This window comes from Gambusia affinis, linkage group LG06 (genome assembly GCF_019740435.1).
Source record: "Gambusia affinis linkage group LG06, SWU_Gaff_1.0, whole genome shotgun sequence".
NCBI classification, from domain to species: domain Eukaryota; kingdom Metazoa; phylum Chordata; class Actinopteri; order Cyprinodontiformes; family Poeciliidae; genus Gambusia; species Gambusia affinis.
In genome coordinates this window covers 30,539,971-30,566,267 of record NC_057873.1, presented here as the reverse complement: position 1 = coordinate 30,566,267, position 26,297 = coordinate 30,539,971, and the positions used below count along the sequence as shown (strand labels likewise).

Below are 26,297 nucleotides of genomic sequence, written 5' to 3'. Positions count from 1 at the left end.
CACTCTCAGAAATGTTATAAGATAACATCTCTACTTAAAGGAAATGACTGTTAACAGCAAAAAATTATCTAAATGACATTTTTTAAAGGGAAGATTGAAATGGTCCAAATCAATACTGTATTTTCCGCACTATAAGGGGCACCTAAAAGCCTTCAATTTTCTCAAAAGCCGACAGCGCACCTTATATATGGACCAATATTGAGCCACAACAGGTCTCGCAACTACGGTAAGCAGCCGCCGACTTCATTTTACCCCGTAGAAGAAGAACTCCAGCCGCTAGATATTGGTGTCACAGGGCATTCAAAGCTAGACTGCGAACTGCATGGGAACAGTGGATGACAGAAGGCGAACACACGTTCACCAAGACGGGGAGACAGCGCTGGACGACATGCGCCACTATCTGCCAGTGGATCGTAAATGCCTGGGCTGATATATCATTCTCAACTGTGGTCCGATCTTTCAGGAAGGCAACAGGATTTTCTAGACAACAGCAGCGACACTCTCTTGATTAATGAGGACTTTGACGAGACGGAGCCGGACATGTTGGATGCCGTATTCGCCCAACTGTTTAATTTGGACACTGAAGAAGAAGAATTCGAGGGATTCGTTGATGAGGAATAAATTAATAAAGTGAGCTTTATATGTTTATTTTGTATGTTTACAGCTGAACAAGGTTGGTCATATTGTGAATACGGACATTAACGTTTGAACAACGTTGAGTTATTGATATATTGTTATTGCTATGCACTATTTAGAGTGTTACTATATTGTGATTGCACTAATGTTTGATTTACCGTAACAGTATCAGACTGTTTTTTATGTGTCTATTAAATCAAGGAAAAGTTCCCCTCCACTATGTGATATAAATGTTGCACTACGCATTACCACGTCACTGACTTTACCTCAGAGAAAATAATAAAACAGCTGTTTATTCATTTTGGGAGTGAATGGAATTGTCAGAACGCTGGTTTGTAATCTATTAATAAAGTTTGACTGACCTATCTGACTGATTGGTTGACATTCCCTCTAGCGCAGCTCCATTTAATGGATGCATAACGTAACCCCAGCCTCTACTGTAGCGTCTATTCTATGCGCCTTATAATGCGGTGCGCCTTATATATGAATAAAGTTTTAAAATAGGCTATTCAGTGAAGGTGCGCCTTATAATGCAGTGCGCCTTATAGTGCGGAAAATACGGTACTAGGCAGGTCAAAGCTTTACACCAACTGAAATTGGCTTTAAGATTTGTGATTAGTGCACCAGTCATCAGAGCACAATGTGAACCAACATAATGTTTGACTAGAGTTGTGGTCAGGCTGATCTCCTCATGATAGCATATCTACCGTATTTCACTCCAGCATGGCAAACTTATAAGAACTATTGAGAGGAGTTATATGTTTATCAACAGAAATAACAAAAGTTATCAATCTAAATCCAGGTTAATCAGAGACCATGGCCACAACTTACCTTAAACTTCCTCATGGACTGGTAGAGCCGTCCAAGGTTGCCGTAGTGTTTGGCTGTCTGAACATTAAACTCCCCAAAAGCCTTCTTTGCCAGCTGCAGCGAAGACAGGTGAAGGTCGTGAGCTTCCTGCAGGAGGCGCTCTTCTGTTTCTTTATTGTGACAGTCGATGGCAATTTCTTCCAGAATTAGAGCTGTTGGAAACATTAATATCTAAAGTGGTAAAAACCTCTTACGACCATGTGAACAGAGTAGTGCTGCTTGGATAAACCTGGTAAGGGTGAAGGAGCAAGGGGGCCCAGGTTCAGTCCAGTAGAGCGGATTCCTACAATATTTATATGCATCTCTTCTCCAACACCTGAATTATGTGAACTGCTCGTTACCAAACCTCTTCACAGTTGAACTCAGCCATTTTATTCAGGGGTTGCAGGTCTTCATATTTTTTAATGTCGACTACAACCTGATAAAAGTTGAGTCGATTTGACGTCACAACAACGGACGCAAAAATATATCACAGCAACTTACAGGCTTTATTAGCAATATTCACAGCAAATAGTAAAAAAACAAACAAACAAACAAAAAAACGCTCTTATACTAAGTCTATTATGCAGAAATAAAAGAAAAAAAAGCAGATCATTATCCCCTACTTACTTATCAGCAGCAGAGCAGAGTTGGTCCAAAAAGTTGCACAAAGCTGGGTTAAAGTTTAAATTTTTTTATAACACCGGCTGATAATGATGATTGATTTGTGCTCATCTTGGATAGCTGCACATATAGGAGTAAAATTATTACATTGACCACAATTGTGCTATTAGATTATTACGAACAAATCCTGTTTTATTAGTTAAATTTGTCATAGCCACTGGAGAGCGGCTATGACCCCCAGCAGTGGGTCTGATTTTCCTGGATAAACCAACATGCAGGCAGCGGCAGTATTTTTAAAAGCTGCCAGGTTAGAAGCTTCAACGTGCAAGGCGACGCTCAACATTTGGATGGATGAAAAGCCTGACTTTATGCTATATTGCCACACATTATTTGGGTCGTTTTTTTAGGCCCAAGCAGCGAAGGCCAATTGTAATCATAGTGTTTCTTATTATTACAATTCTTCCACCCTAAAGAGGGGGCTTTTTGGGGTTTTATCATATTCAAAGACTCACCAACTTGGCGGACGTGTCAAATTTACCGTACGTCTTTTAAGGTCCTCGCAAAAATCGCAAAAGAAACAGCTGAACGGCGTCACATAGCAACTTTCAAAATACCGTCTGCTATGACCTTACTTCATCGTAGAGATATGAATGTGGTGTCCAAAAATGGGCACAAAATAATGGCTACCAGTCCAGCTAACTAATTTTAAAACCAGGCATTAATCAATGCTTTACTACAATCTACCTGCAATGCATGTGGCTCTAGTGTCAGCGTAATGTCCTGACTGAATGAAAATCATTATAACCTATTTATGTCACGTTAAAGAAGAACAGCTGGGGAAACCTTTTTGATTGGCTACCTGTCACATTTAACAGGCTGCGTTAACGCTCCCAGTCGGGAGATTTAGATCGGAGTGGCCACGGCAAACTATCATAACACTCCACACTACAGGATGATTGCTTACGAAATCGCAAGCGACAATGTTCTAAGATTGTCATAAGGGGAAAATTGGGGCAAAAATCGTGTAGTGTGAACTACTGCATCTATTTAAATCTATTATGCCCTATCATCAATGTGTATCGAGTGGAGGACGGGCGCGGGAACTATGCGAGAGCATCCGCGGTGGCGAGCGGGCGGTGGTGCTGGAAACCCCGCAGTCGCCAATAGACCGGAGCGGCGCTGAGCAGCGAGGGCAGCCCAACGCCGCTTGTGTCTCAAGGTCTGATTTTTTTATTTTTACAGTAGTTGCCTTTATTTGGCAGTAATCCAAAATGTGGGGTATAAAAAGAGAGGGTGGTCAAGGGAAACAAGGACGGGGAGTCAAACTCCAGACTACTGCGGTCTGCAATCACTATATGCGGGGTGCCAGAACTAACCATGCCATGTCCCATTCCGGTAGCTTTTGCTGGAGTTTGCAGAACCCAATTGGTAAATTATTTACATTTTTATACAATTCTAACTGTCTGACAAATTTGACTATCTTCTGTCATCTTCTTGGAAAAACTTGTTTCGTCAAGTGATTGCAACTAGCCACATAAAAAGTCTTTGCAGAGTAAAGAATCATCTAGTTGACCAATTGGTGCAACCCCTAATTTTCTTCAGGTTTGTTACAGCAGAGAAGCATCTAAAAGCAGCAGGACAGCGGCTGTCTGAGTTCTGGACCTGACGCGTCCCTCACACAGTAGGCAGTAGCCCAGCTGAGCCAACAAAACTCGCCTTACCTTTGACTCTCTTGGAAGATGCCAGCAGAAGATGGTCCTCCGGCAGGATATGAGTTATAATGTCTATGGCACGTTCCGCATGGAAACTGGGGGAAAAACAAAGCATCTGATCCAAATGTGTCACACGACTCAGACGCTAGAAAGTGCTTAAATTGGGATAAACACTTCCAAGAATAGGACATGTAAAAACAAAAAGTTGTTTACAGGCTGGCAAGAAGCAGCTGTGAGTCAGAGGGACAGAGGTCACAGCGGAGCGGAGTCCAGAGACCAACACCGACACCTTCCTCTGCTCCATCATCTGTCCTCTACACTATGAAACCAGTTACAAACCTGTTAAGTGAAGCCAGGTTTACTGACTTTGGATGCATTATTATGTGAAACTAGTTAAATTATAATAAATGAAGAAATCACAATGACGAAGCTACAGGAAGCCAAGCAAAAATATACTGCAAATTTGTCTGCTATTCAATATTACAGCTATAGCTCCAAAGCAATTAATTTATTTAATATAATCTTAATAATTTTATCATCTCTGTCTCTCTCAATAAACAGATAATCCACTTTCATGGGGTGTTTTCACACCTGATAGTCCAGTAGACTTGGTTCGATTAGAGATTAAAACTGCAACATTTATTTCATTTTCAGCTGCTGCAGTTGTCTTCCAGACCAAACTGCGTGAAACCAATCAAACCATTTGAAAAGCCTGAAGGAAATTACGCAAAAATATCTGAAAACAATAAGTGCAACTTCAAAATATTAACAAAAATGGAGTGAAGCCACTAGTGCGAATAACTTTGCATTCACACTAAGCACTTTGGATGCAAATGCCCCGAAGTGCTTAGACCATTTCCAAAAGCAGTAGAGAACTAACTGGAAGTATAAAAACATGCAAAATATTAATTTTATAATAATAATAATAAATTTCATTTTCAATGCCCATTACATCTCAAATTGAAATCTCAAAGGTCACATTCATGTGCAGATGACGGAAAGCTACGGATTGTAGTTACAGCTGCCCTGGGTCAGTCTGACAGGAGCCAGGCTGCAATTTTGCCCCATCAACCATCTTGACCAACACCTGCAGGAAAGTTGGTTGAAATGTCTAACCCAGGCGAAGGCGGGCAGACCAGGAATCAAACTAGCAATCCGCCGATTGCAGGGTGAACTCTACCGCCGTTGCCAACATGAATTTTGAATAACAAGTCTTTAAAAGTGCACTTTATAAAACCATTTGTAAAAAAAAGAAGCTTTATTTAAACTAAAAATATAATTAGCTTTTTCTTCATTTTGCAAGTTGATGGTCAAAAATCTAAGTATTTTGGTGGAATTTTAAGTGGAAGTGACTGCAATAAGTAATAACATTTTAGGGCACAATTCATTTTGATTACATGGACTTGGGAAAGAAATAATGACAGCGCATTGGGCTATGTCAGATTTAAATTGATCAAATAAAGGTTCAAAGTTAACCTATATTAGCCAAGGAAACAGGAAATGTAATTCCCAAATATCTAATACCTGACCTAAAAGAATTAAAGTCTCCAGCCTGAAAGAAAGTTCTGTCAGTGCTTCAGATTTTGACCAGTTAACTTTATATCCCTATATATTGGAAACAAGCTAACAGTTTTTAAAAGGGCAGGGAGGGTGTTCAGATTGTGAAACCATCCACAGTCCACATAAAGTATCAGCTTAAGATTCGCATTATTGATTCAGAGACCTGAAATCTGGGTCCCTGCAAACTTTTTCTGCTTTTCACTCTGGTTCCAAGGTCAGAGCAGAAAGCATTGGGCAGCCCTACCTAGTCCATGATTTTGGTTCTATGATGAGTTGTTAATGTGATCAAAGTATATATTCAATCTCACAGCAAGTTATACATCTATGTAACTTTTTGTCCACTGCCTCCCTATGCCCTGTTTTCATTCTAGTAGCCTGAAACTGTATGGCATTTTCAAACTACCCTCTTAAAAGCCAGAGTAAGAGCACAGACTCTGAAAACGTGATTCATCATCTTGTGGTTTGTCAAAAGGAAGCATGTGCAGAACAGAATCAGATGGCATGGAAATTCTTACTATTTATTGTACTCACAGAGCATTGTCGAATTTCCCAGAACTATACTGGTGGACATATGAGGAGTAAGCCAAGTCTTCATGGGCTGAGGCAACGTGGATGTTCTTCCCCCCGAACACAGACTGTCGAATGTCCAGGGCGGTCTACACCAAGTGCATACAAAGGGTTTGCTCAGACAAAGTCAGTCAACAGTGAAAAGTTGGCAGCCAGAAACACTGAACATTATGCTTACCTGGTAAATAGCAACCGATTGGCATATGTTGTCCACATTTAACAAGTAAAAGCCATAATCTAGCAGTGTGTCAGAGTACTTGGGATGCTTGTGTCCAAAATGTTCTCTGGGAGGTAGAACACAGAGCATCACAATGCATGATAAAGACTCGAGTTTTACTCATCTGCACTTGCTTGTTAAACACAGCAGGTTACCTTGCTAGAAACACTGCATGTTTGATCAGCTGCTCTGCTTTCCTGAACTCCCTCTTCACCACACAAGCCTGGAGCAGAAATGAAACAAAAAGTATTCTCAAGTAACACCATGGTAATGGCATAATAATGCAACTTTAAATTCTAATGAACATTTAACACTGAAACTGGAAGACTTTTTAAATATACAACAAAGATAAACAAAACAATAGAAACAACAAAGTGAATTATAAATTCTCTGTAAACAAAATTGTTCTTCAAAAAAATGGCTGGTTGAGTGCATTGCACAAAAAGATGACTTTTATCATCCAGCTATTGGTAGAAAAAGAGAAAAACAATAAATCATGGAAATTATTGAGCTTGTTTTCATTAATCATGCAATTAACTCATTTATTGCTCATTGCAGCAGGCCTATTCAGGTCTGGACTTTGATTGGGCCATTCCAGTGTAAAAATATGCCTTGATCTAAACCAGTGTTTCTCAAACTTTTTCAGGCCGAGGATCTCTCAACCCATTTAACAGTCACAGACCATTTAACCTGAAATTGCCCCCTGATAACATCTTAATATATAATGCAACCTGAAATGAGAACCACAACAAAGCCATAAACAGGTCTACTAGGGCATTTTGAGCAAATTACAAATTCCGAAAGTGTTTAGTTTCCAATGATGTCAAACACATGGAAATAAAAAAAGAAGTTGTTCATTAGAACTTAATCAATTGTAATCATTAAAATAATTAACCCATTTCCAGCAATTGTATTTATTTTATTTAATATAATATTTTTAATTGAATAAAAACAACAATAGTTGTTGACCTGAAAGCAGAGCATAATAAAAAGTCATAAAAACCAAAGAACAGTTCTGACTAACTGAGTCAAGTCCTACCACTCACTGCATAGAGCCGTTCAAAGGAATCCAATCAGTAGTGAGCGACATATTCAGCAGCTATGACTTACCTTCATCCTCTGATCATATAAGTAGTCCTGGAGTTGTTTTCTTTCCACCAGTACCTCCAGCTTTTCTTTCGAGTAACCCAGTTATAAGCCAATTTTCCATTATTATATTTAACACAATCTTTTGGTAAGCTAGTGGTAGTGTCACGCTTTGAGCTCCTGTCACGGCAAGTAAACGGTCATTTACATGTGGTACCTCGCAGACCGGTAGGTCCAGGAACCACAGTTTGACAAAGACTGACCTAAACCATTCCACAGTAGTTATGGGTGTATGTTCAGAGTTGATGTCATAAATCAGAACTTCTAACAGTGTTTCCAGCTGAATTGCCATGTGTTTTACTCTATACAACAATAAATAAAACAAATTGAACCAAGTTGTGCAGTATGTAGTGCTGGTCTACTATATAAATGCAGAATGAAAACACACTGAAATTAGTATTAGTATACTGACAAAATGCATAGAAGTTTGATGAGTACAATGACCTACAGCACAGAACTGTATTTGTCAGCCAAAATGAGATTTACCTTGGATGCTTGTCGGAGAACGTCTACGACTACTTTGACAGGCAGCCCTAGAGTAATTTCCTTCATAGCTTCTATACACCACCTGTATGCCTAGAAGATAACCAAGAAATCAGAAAATGAGTTACAGAATTTTCAGCACAAACACAGACAGTGCCATAAGCTGTTAAACATTCTTACCTCATCGTAGTGGCTTTTGGCGAAGAGCAAGGCACAGAGCTCACCGTACAGAGCCGCCTTGTTGGCCTGGTGGCCATGTTTGGCTAGTTTATCCATGTAAGACTGAGCAAGCTTGAACGTCTCCTCCCCAAGGTGATACTTGCAGTTGCCGTTGCGGACATGAAGCAACCTTAAACAAGAGGAGGAAGCTTCAACAACAATCAAGTCTTTCTAGTTTTGTCCTCATTAGCTGCTGTGTGGTCCATAAAGGGATATGTATGATAAAGACCCATGGTTTAACATTAAAAGAGCTAGTGTGAATAGTAAGAGAAAGTGTCAACGGCCCTTCTTGATTTTAATTGACTTTGAAAGTATTTTGTTTCATACGATTTCTGCTATTGAATTATTATATAGTATTTTAACCCATTTAATACAGTTACTTCCACAACCCAACCTTTTCAGTATGTTAAAAAGATAGGGCCATTCAACCCCATCAAAATCCTTTTTCGCACCCAATAAAAGAAGAGCTAAATCATTAGCGTTCTTTTCGAGCCAAACAATATTCAGCATTAGCATTAGCTTTCTGCATTCCACCTTGAAGATGCTAATCTGTCAGCATATGCTGTTTTGCTTCCTCACTTACATTTTAGGGCACTTTTAATGATTTAGGCGCTATTCCATGCTCTCTAGCAATTTAATTTGTTTTGAAAGGAAGGGATTTTAGAAAAATTTGTTGACACAAATAGCAGAGCGGTGGAACCACATCCTCTCACATAACCGGAGGTCCGACACTATCCAAAGGTCTTTAGTTTTGATCATGAGTTTGAATTTCCAGTCTTATAAGAAAATTACACTAAAATGGGTCACAACAGGCCATCTGTCCATTTTACAATGTATTTGTGGGATTGCTGCAGCCTTGTCTCCTCCCTCCAGACATTTTCACAATTTTTCCCTGAACATGTGGTCAAGACACCTCACATAAAGATGTTATGAAGAACAATACTACAAGTGACAACAACCCATAATAAGAAACCAGCAATGCATTCAGGATGAGTGATGGAACATCCTCATGAAATGAAGTAATCCACATCCATTGATGAAAGCACTCAGGATCATCAGACAAAGGGAGCTGCCACAGAGACATGCTAGATGACATCAGGAAATAGAGACATCCAAATGTCCGAAATTTTTCTTGTCTGACAATGTAATTAAAAACTACAGATAACTAGAAGGGAAACTCATTTAAAACAACTGTAGAGGAACAGGCTGTTGTAGGACTCACCTGACGCAACATTCCACAGCTCTGTAACAGTGGAGCACTTCACTGTGGAGCGTGCACAGCTGTAGGCACGAAAGAAACACTTTCTCTGCATCGCCATACCAGCCAGCATCTGACAAAAAGCCACCTGCAAACAAAGAGGAAACATTACATCCAATTATTCCGCACAATCATTCTAGAAATTCTTGTTTCATTCATTCATTCTTCACTTCAGCAGTAGTGACATAGGACATGTGATGTACACAGGCTCCCAGAATCTAACCACTATGTTCCATCCAACCCCTCCCAGTGTGTCATTTGGAAACTTTACCCAGCACAAAGCCGAACTGGATGGCCTTCTCTTTGACATGGGCATCAGACTCTGCAATGTATGAGCAACGACGACTGAATGAGTTTGCTAAAACTGAAGCCACCTTCACTCCGTGGTCCATGAGGGCCTGGAAGCAGTGGTGCAGGAGGTGTCTGCCACAGGGACAAAAAGGAAGGTTAGCACCTCACTACAGGCACCGATCAGGGCATCCATCCCTGAAAAGTTGTCCAAAGCTTAAAACGTGTAGTGGGACACTGATTCTTGCTGGAATACATTCTTCATATAAGCAGCACCATATGTCTATTGACAATGTACAGCTAAATTGAAGATTATAATTAACAGAAGTAAAGGTTTTATAGCACCCATCTGTGTGTAATTAATCTATATTGTGATCTGGGTCTGCTCTACAATGACAAAATCTATGCCTGAGACACAGTAGACTTAACCACTCATTAGCAGGGCTTCATAAAACACCATTAAAATGTGAGAAGTGAGTTTACAGAAATAGAAGCAGCTAGGAGAAGAGCAGAACGATGACAGGGTGGAGGAAGGGAAGGGTTGATGGTGAGGCTCTCACCGTTTGTCTGAGGCTCGGAGAACTTTAGCGAACACTTCCAGCTCACAGAACTCTCCTCCCAGCTGGCAGAGTCTTCCCTGCTGGTACAGCTGAAACAGAAACATGGGGATCCATAGTGCATTGTGATCACAAACACATAAACTTGGGATAAACTTGATAAAATACATGTGGGGAAACAAGATGGCGGACACTAGGCTACAGCATATCATGAGCACGGTCTCTGGATTATTTTGGGTGTGTTTTAATGATTCTTTGGACAATGCTGTCTGCGTTCATGAGTAGAAACAATACAGAGTTTGCTGATGTCTAGTCCGTCATCAGAATGCAGTGAGGTGGAACTAGTTGAATGCTCAATAGTGAAGCCTTCGCAGTGCACTAGCAGCCACTGGGTGAGCTCACACACACACACAGTTCATTTGGCTTCTGCTTTAAAGTTAAGAGATATGATTTTGTAAATTAAAAAGTCTTCTCAAAATTCTAAATTATTGTATAAATGTTATGGTGGTCCATTTGTAATTCACCCCCTTTGGCAATTTATACTGCTGTTTCACACTTACATGGAGTCTTTGTGCTCCTTTATATTTCTTCATATTCCTAGAACAAACCATTTCTAACAAAACGAAGGCATCACATGTCAGTTTCATTTCTTTTAAGTATTTAGGAATGCTCGAACTAACTAAAAATGCTCAAATCTCATAACGTGATTTAATTAGGGCTAAAACAAATGGAATAATTGTGAAGAATCAGTTATTGAAATAATTGTATACTATCTTAGTAACTGATTAATTGTAAACTGAGGAAACAGACTCACCAAAGGCCATTTTTGAACAACACACTCAGCGGAGTAATTAAGCCAAAACTGTACAATATATACATTTTAGATTTAATATGAAAAACCTTTGTTTGTAAATAGAACTTGATGTTATAGCTGAATTTATTAAGGCCTTTTCTAATTCTATTCCATTACTGCTCCTGAAAAGGCAGTTTTAGCTTCACCTGGTTCAGATTCTGTTAAAGAAAAATCTCCTACTAAGCACCTTTTGCTCTATAAATATTAAGCGGTTAATAAAAAAAAAAAATAGATCAACAGATCATCTCCTACACTGTATTAATTTATTTTATTTAAGTTAAGCAGAAAGAGCTGAGCTTTTCACATGTTCATGTTAGACGGATTTATTTAGCTGCAGATGCACTGTTTGCTACACATGACCAAGTGTTCCCTATTATATTATGAAAACATGTTCAGAAATATAACCAGTTCTGTCTCCTAAAAATCCCCAATAAGTCTATATTAGCCCCTGCTTATAGTCATTTTTATCAGAGCTATAACACCACGTCATATCCTTAAAGTTAGCAAAATACAGAAAGTCATTTAACTAGTCTGTCACCAAAGAGGATTCGAATCACTAACAGCAGGAACAAAACATCCAGTGATGGCTTGATGTTCTACAAAACATGTCAAACTAAAAAGACACAAAATGGCTAAATTAATCTTGCATTTGTTGCCATCTTTCCAGGCAGGGCTTCATTCTTGATTCCAGCTATGTTTACAATGAGCATACTGCCACCTTTAATCTCATACTAGCCATTCCTTTCCACTGCACTGACTCTTTATGTATTACAGGCAGACAAAAAAAAAACAGGAAATAATTTGGGATTCTATTTATTGTAATTGAAGAAAAGTCATTTTTGCAATAATTTTCCAATATGGGGCCAGTGAATGTGTTGGTCACGGTAGAACCTACTGATGCAGCAATCATGTGGAAGAAGTCTGACAGAGATCATAGTTAGCTTCTAAAATCAATTCTGCAGGAATTCCAGCAACTTGACCTCAGGCTCAACTGTTCAGTTTGATCATCAGCAACAGTTTTTATTACTCCTTAATGTGGGACTATAGAAAACATGACTCCTCTTGAGAAACACATGGTCTCAATAGCTGCTATGTTCACTCAGCTCTGGAGACGATAGAGGCTCTGGCTCCAGCTGCAACCTTGTTTGCATCTGGCAGACTGGCATATTTATAATCCAGTACGTTACTTTTAGTTTCCATGAAAATGCTAGTGTGTCTATCCTGCTTTTTATTGGTTTGGCAACATCTTCTATTAGAGTTGAAATCTGAAGTTGTAAAATGCATACTGTTCACATTCTTAACCATAAACAGACCTTACGTTTCCACATTATAGTGCTATTGTGTTCATTGATAATATGCATATTTATCCGACTGACCTCCAAATAGCCCATCCAAACTGTTATGAACAAATAGTTTGCTGCTGACCTGAAGTCACAGGACTGTGATCTGAGTTTGTTCATGATTTGATCAAGCACAATTTAATGAGTACAGCTTTATTTTGCTGTCATCAGCAAATTTAGAGGTGCTATGAAATATCACTGCAGTTAAGTACTGATTGATAATGTCACTTTTCTGCTGGCTAGTCAGTTGCAATCTGTCAACACTTGTCCTGTAATGAGACATTCAAAGTAAAAAAAAAATACACCAACACTTCATTGAATATTTGGCATTTTTATGACAAATGAAAACAATGAATTAAGACTAAAGTATAAACTAAAAATAGTTGACCCAAATCTATAAAGCCTCAGTTCTACAACCAGTCCAGGTTTAACACAAGAACCTTACCCTCAGTCTAGTGAGGCCCAGTTCTTGGGACAAAAGAAAAGAAAGAGGCTGGTCCATGGAAACGTTTTCTCCAATTGAAAACTCCTATTTTCATGCAGGACCTCTTATCTAAAGTTGAGGACCAGCTGCTAATCCTGAAAAACAGGGTATGTAAAAAAATAAAATACAAAAAAACCTGCCGTCACTCTGGGTCAGTTAGAAAGAACCCTTTCGTTGTAGTTTAGGAACATTTTTAACATGACACTTTCCAGCCAACTGTTAATTAGGTACATACTAATGCAGCACATCAGTCTCCAGTGTAGGTCTGTTTCCCACAGGCTGCTGAGACTTTGGTTTCTGAAGCCTATCTCGTATAAAAGCGTAACATAGCAACACTGTTTACACGTGATTGTTAAATAAATCAGTAATAATCTTAATTAATTTCATTACTGACATTAGTCCAAGTAGAGAGAGAACAAGGTCTTAAAATAACAGTCAACACACAGATGTATAAACTCTACTGTTTAAGATATAATGGAATATTAGGAGTTAGTTTATTCATTAAGGCTAAGCTTGTTCCCCTTTATGCCATTTTTCACTGTATGTCAATCTTAGTCTTTTGTACTGGGCTATGGTTAGCAACAGCAGCTGCTCATAGAAACCCAGTCCTGCCTGTGAGACACACCTGAGCGCCATGTCAGCTAAATCTCACCTTATAGTAGACATCGAACTGGATATTTTCTGGTAGCGAGCGAATGTCCCTTCTTGAACGACTGTAGTTGTCCACCACAGCCGAGATAGCGGTGTTGTACAATGTTTCTGGGATCCATTCGAGCTCCGCAGCAGCCATGTTGTTTCTCCAAAAAGCCCAGCGGCTACAGCCCTCCACAACTCTCTCTCCTACATTCGCTACCTTACAGCAACCAAAGTCCTTTCTCCGTGAGTCCTCATATAACGTTCGCTATGTAGGGAGGCTAGAATCAGTCGTGATACCGACAGGTTACTGCTGTAGCTTCAATTTCGCTGTGCAAATTCCCTTCATCTCCGATGTTTATTAGTCAACCCTTCAGCAGTTCCGTGCCCCTTTCCAGACGCAGGCATTTTCAGCCGCTGACGCAATGACGTAATAGTGCAGTCGATGAAAACGGTGAGCTCACTCCTTAACGGTCAGCCGGAAAACGACTCGAGGAGAAGTAATTTTCAGCGTGGAGGGAAGAAGTGAAGAAGTGTCACCTATTTGTTTGTTTTTCACTTATATGGCTATAAAAAAAACACATACAATATACAGGGCTTTTCTGGCCAAGGGAGTAAATTTGACTGTCACTGTAAACCAAATAAAACAAGGCAGCGCAATTTCAGATAGACCTTTGATAAGAAAGATATAAGATAAAACAAATCTACAGCTGATTAAACACGGCCCGTAAAACGTGCTGTGCTGTTCAAATAATTGAATCAGCAGATTAAATTGTTTAATTCAATAAGTCTAAATATTTTTTGTTCTGGGTACCAAAAGTCATTCGAGGTATAATATGACCGAACTGGGATTACTCCGCTTTAAAATAGATTGTAAACTCCGCCTACATGGTACTGCGGCTCCCTCGTCGGCTGGTAAATGGTGCTTACCCACTCAGAGATTGAAGGGGCTGGGTTTTTCTTAAACATATATTTTTAAATAGGAAAAATAAAGATAAAATAATTTTAAACGCAAAATAATATGTTTTTGGAACCTTTAACAAAAGGCAAATAGACCAAAATCTTCTTTTAAGTATCCTAGAACTTAAAATATGGTAATATACATTTTGTTTTTGAAAAACACCCGCTCCTCAGTTTCAGGCTAAATCAGTTGGCATACACACCAGATTGATAATAAAATATATTTGTGCTTTAAAGCAAGATCTATAACCCAAAGGTTAGAACTAGTGTAGACCACTACAGTCTGGATATAAGGTTCTATGTATAAACCTTTTTTGGACTATATGCTGTGTGATCCACATGAAGGCTGTTTTTAAACACCAATACGTCTAAAATCCAGACAGTGAAGTTTATATCTGTGTTTGCGATGCACACAAGTACAATGCTTTGAGATATGTCTTTAAAATAGTTCAAGTGGGTTTGTATTATCAGTATAAAAATGAAACTAAAACTTCAAAAGATATTTATTTTTACCCAATTAGTAATCCCAATTACATACAGTGTTTTCCTGAATCATGTTTAGAATGAACATTTTTTGGAAGCAGCCCTGCAGCATACCTGTGCCCACTGTGAGGCTGCTTTCCCATCTTCACCACCAGTCAGTGAGAAAGTCCAGGATCCAGTTACAAGCAGACATTGCTTGTAACTGTTACTACAAGCACCTCCAACCATTCCAGGAATCAACTTCATCCTCACCATCATTTTAGGTAGAGTTGTAATCCGGGAACAACAACATTTAGTGTGACCAGATAGGCTATTACTAAAAGTAAAGAAATTCCAGAACTGTAGCTCCATCCTGTTCTGCTTCCTGATTTGTTCTTGTCTCATATTAGAGTTCACCACTATCATCTATCTGCTTTTTGAAAACTGACCACAGGTTCTTTAAAAAGTTAACATCCTGGCTAACTTTTTTGCATTCTCACACCAGCTCCAAGATGCTGAAAAATACACTGACCCTCTCCATATTGCACTTGGGATGTTGGAAAAAAAATTGCACCAGAGAACCAATTTGATGTTTGTTCATGGCTTTTTTCTTGGGTAGCTTCATGAATAAGCAATCTAACATGTGGAGAATGACATGGTTGCTTCACTCTCGGTACAACAACAAAAAATGCTTATTGCATCTCCTAGTTTTTTTCTCTGGACAAATCATTTTGTAAATGTCCTCAACAACACAAGAGGAAAGTAGAAGTCATTTCCAGCAGTCTTCCACAGTTCATTCTTGAATGTCTTTTAGAAATTCAGTTAGACCTTAATATTTTTCTCAGAGATAAACATTTTCTTTTCTACTTTGTCCAAAGGTCTTTTTAAGGGCTCTGGCTGGGCCAGTAGAAAATGCTTTTAGATTTGTTCTTTGTTATTTTAGCTGTGTGCTTCGGGTCATTGTCTTGTTGGAAGGTGAACCTTTAGGTCATTTGAGGTCCTGAGCACTCTGTGAGAGGTTTTCATCTAGGCTCTCTCTGTACTCATCTTTGCTTCAATTGTCATCCTGTCCCTGCCGCTGAAAAATATACCCATAGGATGATGTTGCCACCACCCTATTTCACTGCTGGGATTGTAGTGGGCAGGTGATGAGCAGTCAACACTCATACCGCTTAGAATTAACACCAAAGTTCAATCTTCATCTCATCAGACTAGAGAATCTTATTTCTCAGTTTGAGTCTTTCATGCGTCTTTTGGTAAACTCTATGCAGGCTTTCATATGTCTGGCACTGAGAAGAGGATTCCATCCAGCCACTCCTCCATAAAGCACTGACTGGTAGAGGACTGCAGTGACAGTTGACTTTGTGGAACTTTCTCCCATCTCCAGCTATGGAACTCAGCCACAGTGACCTTTGGCTTCTTCTTTACCTCTCTCACCAAGGCTTTTCTCCCACGATTGCTCAATTGGATGAAAGAGTTCTGGTCGTCACAAACTTCTCCCATGTAAAGATTATGGAGGCCACTGTGCTCTTTGGAACCTTAAGTGCTGCAGAAATTCTTTTGGAATCTTGACCAGATCTGTGACTTGCCACAATCATGGCTCTGTGCTCATTGAACAGTTCCTTCCACTTCATGATTCTCATTTGCTGACATGAGCTGTGAGGTCTTATATAGACAGGTATGTGCCTTTCCTAATCAAGTCCAATCAGTTTAGTTAAACCCAGCTGGACTCCAATGAAGGAGTAGAACCATCTCAAGGAGGAGCAGAAGAAAGGGACAGCATGTGAGTTAAATATGAGTGTCACAGTAAAGGGTCTGAATACTTATGACGATGTGATATTTCTGTTTCTTTTTTAATAAATTTGCAAAAATTTCTACATTTCTGTATTTTTCTGTCAAGATGGGATGCTGACTGCACATTCTTTAGAAACAGAATGGGGCTATGGATGTACCCCTGTGATACACCTTTGGAAACACAAAGAAACTGAGTATATTCAGAGTTAATATTCTCCTGCCTGTCAGATAGTAAGATTAATAACAACAACAAAAACACTGAAAATCTCCATGTTGAAATGGAGCACAATGCAGAGAAGAGGCTATCATCTACAACTTTTAGAACTGGTTTCTATTCTGGTCATGGGTGTGTCATAGCAGACTTTGCAAGATATGTCAAAACGTTTTCCTCAGGATATCAAGTTAACAGTCACCCTGATGTCAGTGGTCATGAAGTCTTTTGACCGACTGGTGTTGAAGCAGTCAACAGTGCCCTCTGCAAACTGCAGGGGGACAGGAGGCCCCCTGCTGGACCTCCTGCAATTTACTTACATGGCAAAGAGATCAGCAAATGATGCAGTTAACTTACAGTCTATAAAACTTCAGGATCTTTGCAGATGACACCACTGTCATTGTTCTAATCTGGGACAATGATGAGTTTGCATACAGACAAGATGTCAATCAGCTGCTCTACTGATGTGGTCAAACTGCTCAAGACTGTGGAGATAACAGTGGACTTTCAGAGAACACTTCCCACACTGCCTCCCCTCACCATCATCAACAACACTGTCTACTGTGAATCACTTCCTGTTCCTAGGAACTACCTTATACAAAGAGTTGGGTAGTAACTAGCTACTTTTACTCAATTAGATTTACTTGAGTGATTTTTTAAAAAAAAATGTACTTAAGAGAATTTTTACTACGTTGTACTTTTTACTGTTACTTGGATAATTTTACTACGAAGTATTGCTACTCTTACGTGAGTAAAATTTCATTGAGTTATTATTCAGTCAGTCTTGTATACAAACAGTGCAGTTTGACTCAGCCACAAAACAAGACAGGCCCAGGGTGGCACGAACAACCAGGTCTGCAGAGAGAATCAAGGCTGATTCTCCATTCAGGACTTGCGTTTTTCTGCAGGTCTAACATATAAAACTGTTAGACCTTCAGGTCAATGCTACAGCGTGACACTTAAAACCCAACTGCCACAGAGACAGTTTCTTCCCCTATTCAATGAATATCTTACTGTGAGACAAAATAAATGGCATATTTCCACAATCATAAGCATTTTCTTTATTTTGATAAATGGCTGGGCACACTCAGCCATTTATCTCCTCTATTCCATTTTCTATAAGATGGGTATAATGCAAGCACAGAAACCAAAGTCAAATTTCTTGTTGGTACACACAATCTTAGTCAATAAATTCTAAAGAAAGAGAGACAGTAAAAAACCTGTATATAAATAGCTAAATGTAACAATTTGTGCAGGCCTCTGCCAGCAACCTGCATTAAAGAACAACCAGCAGTTCCTGTGGTTGAGTCCCTTCTTCAACTCAAGGTAATCTTAAGTACAAATCCAGGCTATCAGTAAAGGACATTAATCGTACACACCAGTTACATAAATGTGTCTGACAACTATGCAAAATAAAGAACTGTAACCACAGCAAACCCTTGAACTGTTTTATGACAGACAGGTTGCCAATTACACTGCTGTAGAGATTTCAGCTGTGCTGATTTTACATTTTGTGGCCTATTTGCGTTAATGAGAATAGGTATGGATTTACCTGTAGAGGGCAACAGCTGCAGTGGCGTTGCCACGTCATTTAATCAGAAGAAGGCAGTTTCTGACGTCAAGACGTACGGTTTGAGCATGCTTACTACGCCCGAACATAAACAAAGGACGTTTCCCCGCATTCAAATCTGACCCAGCTTCAATTTTATATGCCAACAAATCCGAAAACTTGAAAAGCTTCATAGAGCTGGAACCATGGAAAACGCCTTGCTGATGCGAGTTAGTGTCTTTACTGACCAAGGAGGCCGGAAATACATGGAAGACGTGACTGAGGTCATAGTGGAGCCCGAGCCGGGGGAAGATGAGCCGACGCCGGGCGAGCAGGAGGCGGGTAATGGGGGAGCTTTTACCGTCAGCACTACGGCTGTGGACTCGCATCCAGACATTAAAGATGGAAAAGCGGAGACTGAGCAGCTTACAGAATCATCAAGTGAACGAGTTCGAACCGAAGAAAAATACATTTTTGAGGAAACCATTTCACCGGGAAGCGTGTGTCCACCTCGAGATCAACCCAGTACCTCCGGTCGCTCCCGCCGTTCCGTGGCGTTCTTCGCGGTGTTCGATGGCCACGGGGGTAGCGAGGCTGCGCAGTTTGCACGAGACTGTTTATGGGAATACATAAAGAAACAACGCGGGTTCTGGTCTGACAGTGACCGGGAGGTCTGCTCAGCTATACGCAAAGGATTTGTAGCCTGCCACCATGCTATGTGGAAGAAGCTACGTAAGTTTAACAACTCACAAAATTCTAATTAATATCATCCAGTCGGAAATTAAATTACGTAATCATCTTTTTAAGCATGGCCAAAAACCCGACTTTGTGGAACGTACGTTGTTTTGCCGACACCGAGCTACTGCTAGCTTACTCGAATGTTCTACGGCAACAGTAATTTTCCACTGTCTGACAAGCGTTTTATTGTTCAAAGACCACCGTGGGTTGTTTCTATTTAAACGCTGGTTGAGTCGGATTTAAGTATAAATAAGAATATTTTGTGTGTCTTTTTAAATTTAATATGACCGCTAATGTAACTGAAGTCAGTAACGGATTAATTGCCTCTGAATAGTTGCTTGTGTAAAGGGTCATTCCGTTGTCTTTTAAAGATTTGGATCTCATTTTCTCGACTCCAATATGCCAAAGTCAGTTTCCCAAAGGCCGGTATCCTGCATGTTTTAGTTTTCTCTTTGGTGTTTGTAACTACCTCCTTAGCATGTCATTGTTCTGCAGAAGCCTGCAAATGAGCCATCATTTGATCCAGGTGTGTTGAATCAGGGAGCGGTTAAAAACATGTAGGATACCCGCACTTGAGTGACTTGACACCTCTGTGTTAAGGTGAATAATTCCAATTTATAGTTTAATAAAACTGTAATCAATGAAATTTGTACTCAGGCTTCAAAAATACAAATACAGATCCATTTACAAGTTGCAGGACCCTGGTCCCCAAAGATGGCCTTTTGAGACCTGTGTTTTTAAAGGATAGTGTATGACCTAATAAAATATTATGAAAGTTTTGAGGATTCCTTCTTGCATTTTAAGTAAAACTGGATTAGGGGCAGACAACTGCCTTTAGTCTCATGAATCAAAAATTGTATTTTAAAGCACTGGTTTCCAATATGCCGTCTTTCCCATATTAGTCGAAGTTTATTTATATAATACATTTACAACAGCCTCAGCTGACAAATGCTTCACAACAAACATCAGTTAGATAAGAGAAAAAATAGAAACAAAATTAAATTTAGTAAAACTAAGCCAAATATAAAATTAGAGATACCAAAAGTTAATAGCATGAATAAAACCCAAGCAATTTAACAATTATCTTCCATCCTTTACCTTTTCTCTTTAACTGGTCTTGAAGGCCAGGGATGAGTTTTCAGTCTGGACTTAAACTGACCTACTGACTGAAAAAGCTTAACAGACAGAGGGAGACTGTTCTCTTCAATACTTTCATCACTTGTCTGAAAAGACATAAAAACAACCAGAGAGGCACAGAATAAATGGCATAATGAGTGTGTTGGAGTAGATCAGGGGTGTCAAACTCCATTCCTCAAGGGCTGCTGTCCTGCAACTTTTAAATGTGCCTCTGCTGCACCACACCTGAATAGAATAATTGGCTCATTAGCAAGGCTCTGGAGATTTGATCTACGCAAGGAGGTAATTAAGCTATTTCATTCCAGTGTTTCATACATGTGGTACATCTACAAATTGCAGGACAGCGGCCCTTGAGGACTGGAGTTTGACACCTGCGGAGTACATGTTTCTCTACTCCAACACAGCTGAAAGAAATGATACTTCCTCACCCATCAAGTGCTACAGAAAGCTATTAATCAGTCACTTATTAAACAGGTGTGTTTTAGGTGTTTTACCCTTCCCACTCAGGGCTGTTAAACATCTAAAACATGCAGGACATCAGATCCCGAAGAGCAATGTTGAATACTTGAGTTCTATGCTGTGTAGACCAGTGATGCCCAAAGTAGGTTCTCCATGACATTGAAAACCAATGTATGGGTCACTGGCATGCCCGTCGTCAGATAAAACTTAATGCCACAATGAGGAGCTAATTAGGTGACCTGAATCAAATGAGTTGGAACAGAAGCGTTTCTGAAACACAGGACACTGGCCTTTATGCACTTGTGGATGAAATAAATTCTTGAAAAAGGAAGAAAAGAAAGGATGGTGGTTTTACAAAAGTCAAGGGAAAATTTGAGAAATGAGAAGATTAGAAAGGAATAGAAGAGACAATTATTCCATGACTCAGAAATGGACACACCGGACTGAATAGCACATTATTTTTAAGAAGGAAACAGGGAAAATGTGATTGTGGAGAAGATGAGACAATGAATGTCCGTTATGTCAAGCTATGTTTTATTTTTTAAAACTATGTAAGTTGCATAACAGGGTAATTTATTCTTTTTGTCTCATGGTCCAGACTCCGTATTGGTTGTTGGTGGTAAAGCTTCCTTCAGTTATCTGCCAAATGCCAATAAAAATCAAGAAGAAATTCTTGAAAATGAGTCTTGGTGTTTATCCAAAGATCTGCAGTAGAATAATGGAATATTTGTTCTAGCAACAGCATAGGCAGTTCTTTAGCATGATATTCTCAAAGTTTGTTGTCGGCTCTTGGGATTTGTGAGAAATAAATTCCTGAACATGAGACAAAATATACCCTATGAAGTACTTGCATGAAGCTGCAAAATCTACAGAATCTATATATGTATTCTGGATATAGCATATCCAGAAGTGGTAAAGGATAGTGTATGACCTAATAAAACATCTATCCTAGTTAGGAAAGTTTTGAGTAGTTAAGTCTTATTCTGATAGTTTTCACCAGCAAGGGTACCTCTGCTTCTCTATCACTGTAATCCTTCATGCATAGCTCTCCCCAAACCTTAGCTTTGGGGAGAGCTAAGGTCAGGTGACTTTACCTCAGTCAGTGTAGACTACGGTAGGCTTGGCTGTTCTGAGTCCTGCAGTTTTCAGTTTTGATTCAGCTTAGTGGTCTACATAAAGGCTGTGAGGTATTAAGAAATGATACCTTTGATTTACTATGGCTGAATACAGCAATGGCAGTGTAAGTAGATATTTTTTTCTCCTTTTTTGTGATCTGCTTCTACCAGAGACTCTGACATTTTAGCACATTTCCCAGCCAAGAATAAAAGATCTGAAATGTGAATTTATGGTAAAGTGGAAGCAATTACGCAAGCCATTTGCAATGTAGAAATCTATTTGCCAAAAGATAAACAATCAAAACTGCATTGTTTTCACAAGTGAAGTGAAGGTTTTCCAAATCGATAGATAATAATTGTGTACATTTTTGACTTATGATTGCAGTCATATATCAAAATCCAAAATGGCATACAATGAACTCATGTGCTAAATCGGATGCCAACTTCAGCCCTGTGCGCAGCTAGCTGTGTTAGCTGTTAGCTGCTGCCTCCAAGTCATGGACTATAAACAAAGCACATAAGCACCCACTGATGATGTTCACAGAATCAAGCAGAGCTGATTCAAAACCATAAACGACATCTGTTGTGTTTTATAGTCAAACATGAAATTTAGTTTCTATAGGTAGCTTGGCTGACTAGACACGTTATGGGTTGTTCTGATACTGTCTCCGTGGGTGTGTTTGTGTCGGGCTGGACTTGTTGGGGCATGTCAGCTGTATTTTTAAGCAAGTCACAATTTCTATCCTGGTAGTTACACTGCACGTGTCTGTTGAGGTCAGCATTATGCCCATTTCGGGACATATGAGGCTTGTCCTTAAAATCTGAGCTACTATCAGAAAACTAAGCTTAAAAACAGAAGAAAAAAAACCTGAACAACAATGATGATATAATTTTTATGCATATATATATTTTAATGCACTTTTCTGTACTGTACATTGTTTTTTGGTGTCAGCTAAGTGGTTAACATTGAACCCCCATTGCTTGTGTAATGTTTACTGCATTACACAAGCAGTAAACATGTATTGTCTTTTTATTTTCTTCACAGCTGAATGGCCAAAAACTCTCACAGGGCTTCCTAGTACATCAGGCACCACAGCCAGTGTTGTGGTGCTCAGAGGAAACCGCATGTATGTGGCTCATGTCGGAGATTCAGCCATAGTTCTGGGTGTCCAGGAAGATCCTTCAGTCCCATTCATCAAAGCTGTCGAAGTGACCCAGGACCACAAGCCTGAATTACCCAAAGAGAGAGAACGTATCGAAGGTCTTGGAGGGAGGTAAACCCACATTTTCTCTGGCTCTGCACACATGGATGACAGGCTATAATCAGAAACAGTAGAAGTAGACTTTGCTGTAATATCTGGAAAATTTGGATTAATTGGAAAGGAATGTCTAGACCAACAATGAAAAATGTCTAAATATCTTTCTGGATGAGAAACCACTGAGGCCTTGGGGGATGGACTTTTTCGTAAATGAACCGATATCAATATTGAATCGATCCCAGTATTATTCATTGAAAAATAATCTAGCTCGGGTATCAGTGACAATGTTACCAATCTATAAGAATAAGACAGATCTATTCAGTTTAATGCTATGTTTTGTGCTCTAAGTGACATCATTCTTTCTTTGGAAAGAAAGTTTGTTGCAGTGTATTTTTTTTTGTACATCTTTGACCTAATTGAACTGAACAAAATAAAGTTGTGTTGTTTTTACATGTTTGACCAAGCTTGTGAGGCTATTGATGTATTGAAGGGTGTTGTAGGTCTTTAAAGCTACTTTAAAAACAAAAGATTTATTCTAGCATGTTTACATAAAGTCAGATTGGTTGAAATCTTAATTATTTATTTGATTTCATTGTCATTAGAAGTTTATTAGAATTTTAATCCTGGACCTGTTCCCTGTGGATGACAGTAGTAAGTTTCATAGAGAAGTAGGTTTGACCTGTTCCTGTGACAAGAAAAGTATTAAAGGAGGTGAGCAACACCTTACTGTTGCTTAAAACTTATTTTATGTGGACTTTGCTTAATGCACATGTAAACCCCTCTCTTCTCGTATCTCCCTCAGTGTGATCAAGAAGTCAGGAGTGAACCGTGTGGTGTGGAAGAGGCCCAGACTCAGTCACAATGGTCCAGTTCGTCGGAGCACCATTATTGACCAAATACCTTTCTTGGCTGTTGCTCGAGCTTTAGGTGAGAAACAACCATTTCAGTCAATTGCGCCACAGTTGGTGCTGCCTGAACAGATGATTTGGCCATTCAGAAAGCTCAGAAATTTATTTCAGAAGCTTAAATATTAGTTTAAAAAATAAATCATTGTAGTAACACTTCGGACTGCAACAATCCAGCTTAGTTGTTTAATTCCATAATAATAATAATCAATTTTATTTATAATGCCCTTTATATATCAAATTGAAATCTCAAAGAGCAAATTCACACGCAGATGATGGAAAGCTACTGGACTGTAGCTACAGCTGCCCTGGGGCAGTCTGACAGAGGCCAGGCTGCAGTTTTGCGCTGTCATCCATTCTGACCAACACCAGCAGACAAGGCAGGTGAAGTGTCTTACCCAGGGACACAAACAATGAGGTCATCTTATAAATCTTCATTACAGAGGCATTAGTTACATCAATAAACATATTGGAAACCATTCTGTTCATCTTTTTAAAATTTCCAGGAAAAATTCTGCAACATTCATTTCTTTGATAGTGAGTTGCATGTCATTACATAAAAGGTTCTGTGGTAGGAGGAATTGTCAGTGTGGTGTGGATTACTTTCAAGACATAACATCTACCATGTGTTTGGAGCTGGTGATTACAACTGATGGCATTTGTGTGTGTGTGTTGTTTTTTTTTGTTGTTTTGTTTTTTTACCTTCAATACCTTCTTAAAACATGCTGGTCTTTTTTCATCATTGATACAACTTCATTGATATTTATTTTTTTGCTTCCACGTCACAGGTGATTTGTGGAGTTATGACTTCTACAGCGGAGAGTTTGTGGTTTCTCCTGAGCCAGACACCAGTGTTGTGATTCTTGACCCTCGAAAACACCGCTACATCATCCTGGGGAGTGATGGTCTGTGGAATATGGTGCCACCTCAAGAGGCCATCTCCATGTGTCAGAAAAACGATGAGGAAATGGTAAGTTGTTTGGGTGGATGTGATTCTCTGGTACTTTGTACTTTTTAGATTAACAGTCAGATAAGGAAGCCTGGCCAAAAGACTATTTCATGTGTAATGGCTAATCAATAAGGTCTATCTCATTATCATCAGAACAATAACAAGCATTCTTCATTCCAGGAACCATGTGGCGTATCAAGTGCCAGGCAGCTTGTAAGCCATTCGTTGCTGCGGTGGCGCCAGCGAATGTTACGTGCTGACAACACCAGCGCCATTGTGATTGCCCTGCTAGAACCTGGGGGGTCCAAAGAAACATTCCACAATGAAGAGGTGCTACTGGACCTGGCCAAAGTGTCCCAGTGTCCTCCTACATCTATATCCCGTGCAGACACTCCACTACTACAGGTAATGATGACTCAAAGCTAATTCTTTCAGCTGCTTATAATTTAGAAAAGTCCTTCCAATGAAACCAGCCACTTTTCATTGGTTTTAAACATTCCCTTTTATTTAACACTTCCTTTTGAGATACTGCATTTTGAAAAACTTTGATTTGTATTCCTGTTAAATAACCCATATATGTTTATGGTTCCAGCAGCAACCTGCAGATGAAGACTCTACTGCTGCCATGTCTGAGCTGTTCCCTGCGCTGGAGCGACGGGATGGACTATCTGGAAGCAACAGTTTCTACCACATGACTCTGTCGGACCCTTTTAGTCTGTCACCTCTATGTTCAAACAGCACCATGGACTCGCCCGGTCACTCCAGTCTAGCCGACAGAACAGTAACCAGGAAGACATCCACCAAAAGAACTCTGAATGGATCCCCTTCGTCAGGCCTTTTGGCAAAGAAGGCTAAACGCAGAACTGACAGGCCACCGCTGGTCCAGCACAACACTGAGGAGAAACAGAAGGAGTCTGTCTCTCCCATTCTACAGCAGCATAACAAGACCACAGTGTGTGTCTGCTGAAAACACACACCAGCTGTTATCTTTGTCTCCTACTGCTTCCTGTTTGGGATGATTGCATCTCTGACATTGTCACAGAGCAACCTTGGTTAAAGGTTGTGCTAAGTGTTTAATCAAATCCCACTTAAACATTTTCTCATCTGATTTTTTTGCCTTGGTTTCCTAAAATGCTGGTGAAGCAGTTTCGACGCACAGGGAGAGGGACGCTTGTATCAGAATGTTGGGCTGCAGCCAGTTCACCATAAACATTCTTGGCCTTACTGTGGTGGAGAACTTATGTTTGCTCTTAATAATCCAAATGACTTTCTTTACCTTCAGTGTTTGGTATATAGTGGAAAAGTCACTTATTAAAATATGAATTGAAGAGAA

At 39.6% G+C, this 26,297-nt stretch overlaps 2 protein-coding genes across 4 annotated transcripts in view; one reads left to right on the top strand and one right to left on the bottom strand.

Annotated features, from left to right (window-relative positions):
- Positions 1-20,453, bottom strand: part of appbp2 (amyloid beta precursor protein (cytoplasmic tail) binding protein 2) — a 25,052-nt gene extending 4,599 nt beyond the window's left edge. The window contains exons 1-11 of one of the 2 annotated variants that reach the window (XM_044118565.1): positions 20,239-20,453; positions 10,120-10,208; positions 9,543-9,694; positions 9,236-9,359; positions 7,975-8,143; positions 7,798-7,887; positions 6,321-6,388; positions 6,127-6,232; positions 5,913-6,037; positions 3,831-3,916; positions 1,468-1,658 (exon numbers count right to left, since the gene is read on the bottom strand). In XM_044118565.1, coding sequence (XP_043974500.1) covers positions 1,468-1,658; positions 3,831-3,916; positions 5,913-6,037; positions 6,127-6,232; positions 6,321-6,388; positions 7,798-7,887; positions 7,975-8,143; positions 9,236-9,359; positions 9,543-9,663 — 1,080 coding nt within the window. In that variant the 5' untranslated portion in view covers positions 9,664-9,694; positions 10,120-10,208; positions 20,239-20,453. Of the gene's footprint in view, positions 1-1,467; positions 1,659-3,830; positions 3,917-5,912; positions 6,038-6,126; positions 6,233-6,320; positions 6,389-7,797; positions 7,888-7,974; positions 8,144-9,235; positions 9,360-9,542; positions 9,695-10,119; positions 10,209-13,445; positions 13,866-20,238 lie in introns of those variants that run through there. The other variant, XM_044118564.1, reaches the window with a different exon arrangement.
- ppm1da (protein phosphatase, Mg2+/Mn2+ dependent, 1Da) lies at positions 18,464-26,297 on the top strand. 2 transcript variants are annotated; one of them, XM_044118566.1, is made up of 6 exons: positions 18,464-19,134; positions 22,897-23,125; positions 23,913-24,037; positions 24,804-24,985; positions 25,145-25,369; positions 25,557-26,297. In XM_044118566.1, the coding sequence occupies exons 1-6, from the start codon at positions 18,609-18,611 to the stop codon at positions 25,929-25,931; spliced, it is 1,662 nt and encodes a 553-aa protein (XP_043974501.1). In that variant the 5' UTR covers positions 18,464-18,608; the 3' UTR covers positions 25,932-26,297. The 2 variants fall into 2 exon arrangements, with proteins under 2 accessions (XP_043974501.1, XP_043974502.1); XM_044118567.1 differs by having other exon boundaries at positions 18,465-19,134; positions 25,560-26,297.

Coding starts and splice junctions, on each gene's coding strand:
- ppm1da (XM_044118566.1), top strand. CDS start 18,609: ATGGAAAACGCCTTGCTGATGCGAGTTAGTGTCTTTACTGACCAAGGA. Junction 24,986..25,144: donor AGAAAAACGATGAGGAAATG/GTAAGTTGTTTG, acceptor TCTTCATTCCAG/GAACCATGTGGCGTATCAAG. Junction 25,370..25,556: donor CAGACACTCCACTACTACAG/GTAATGATGACT, acceptor TTATGGTTCCAG/CAGCAACCTGCAGATGAAGA.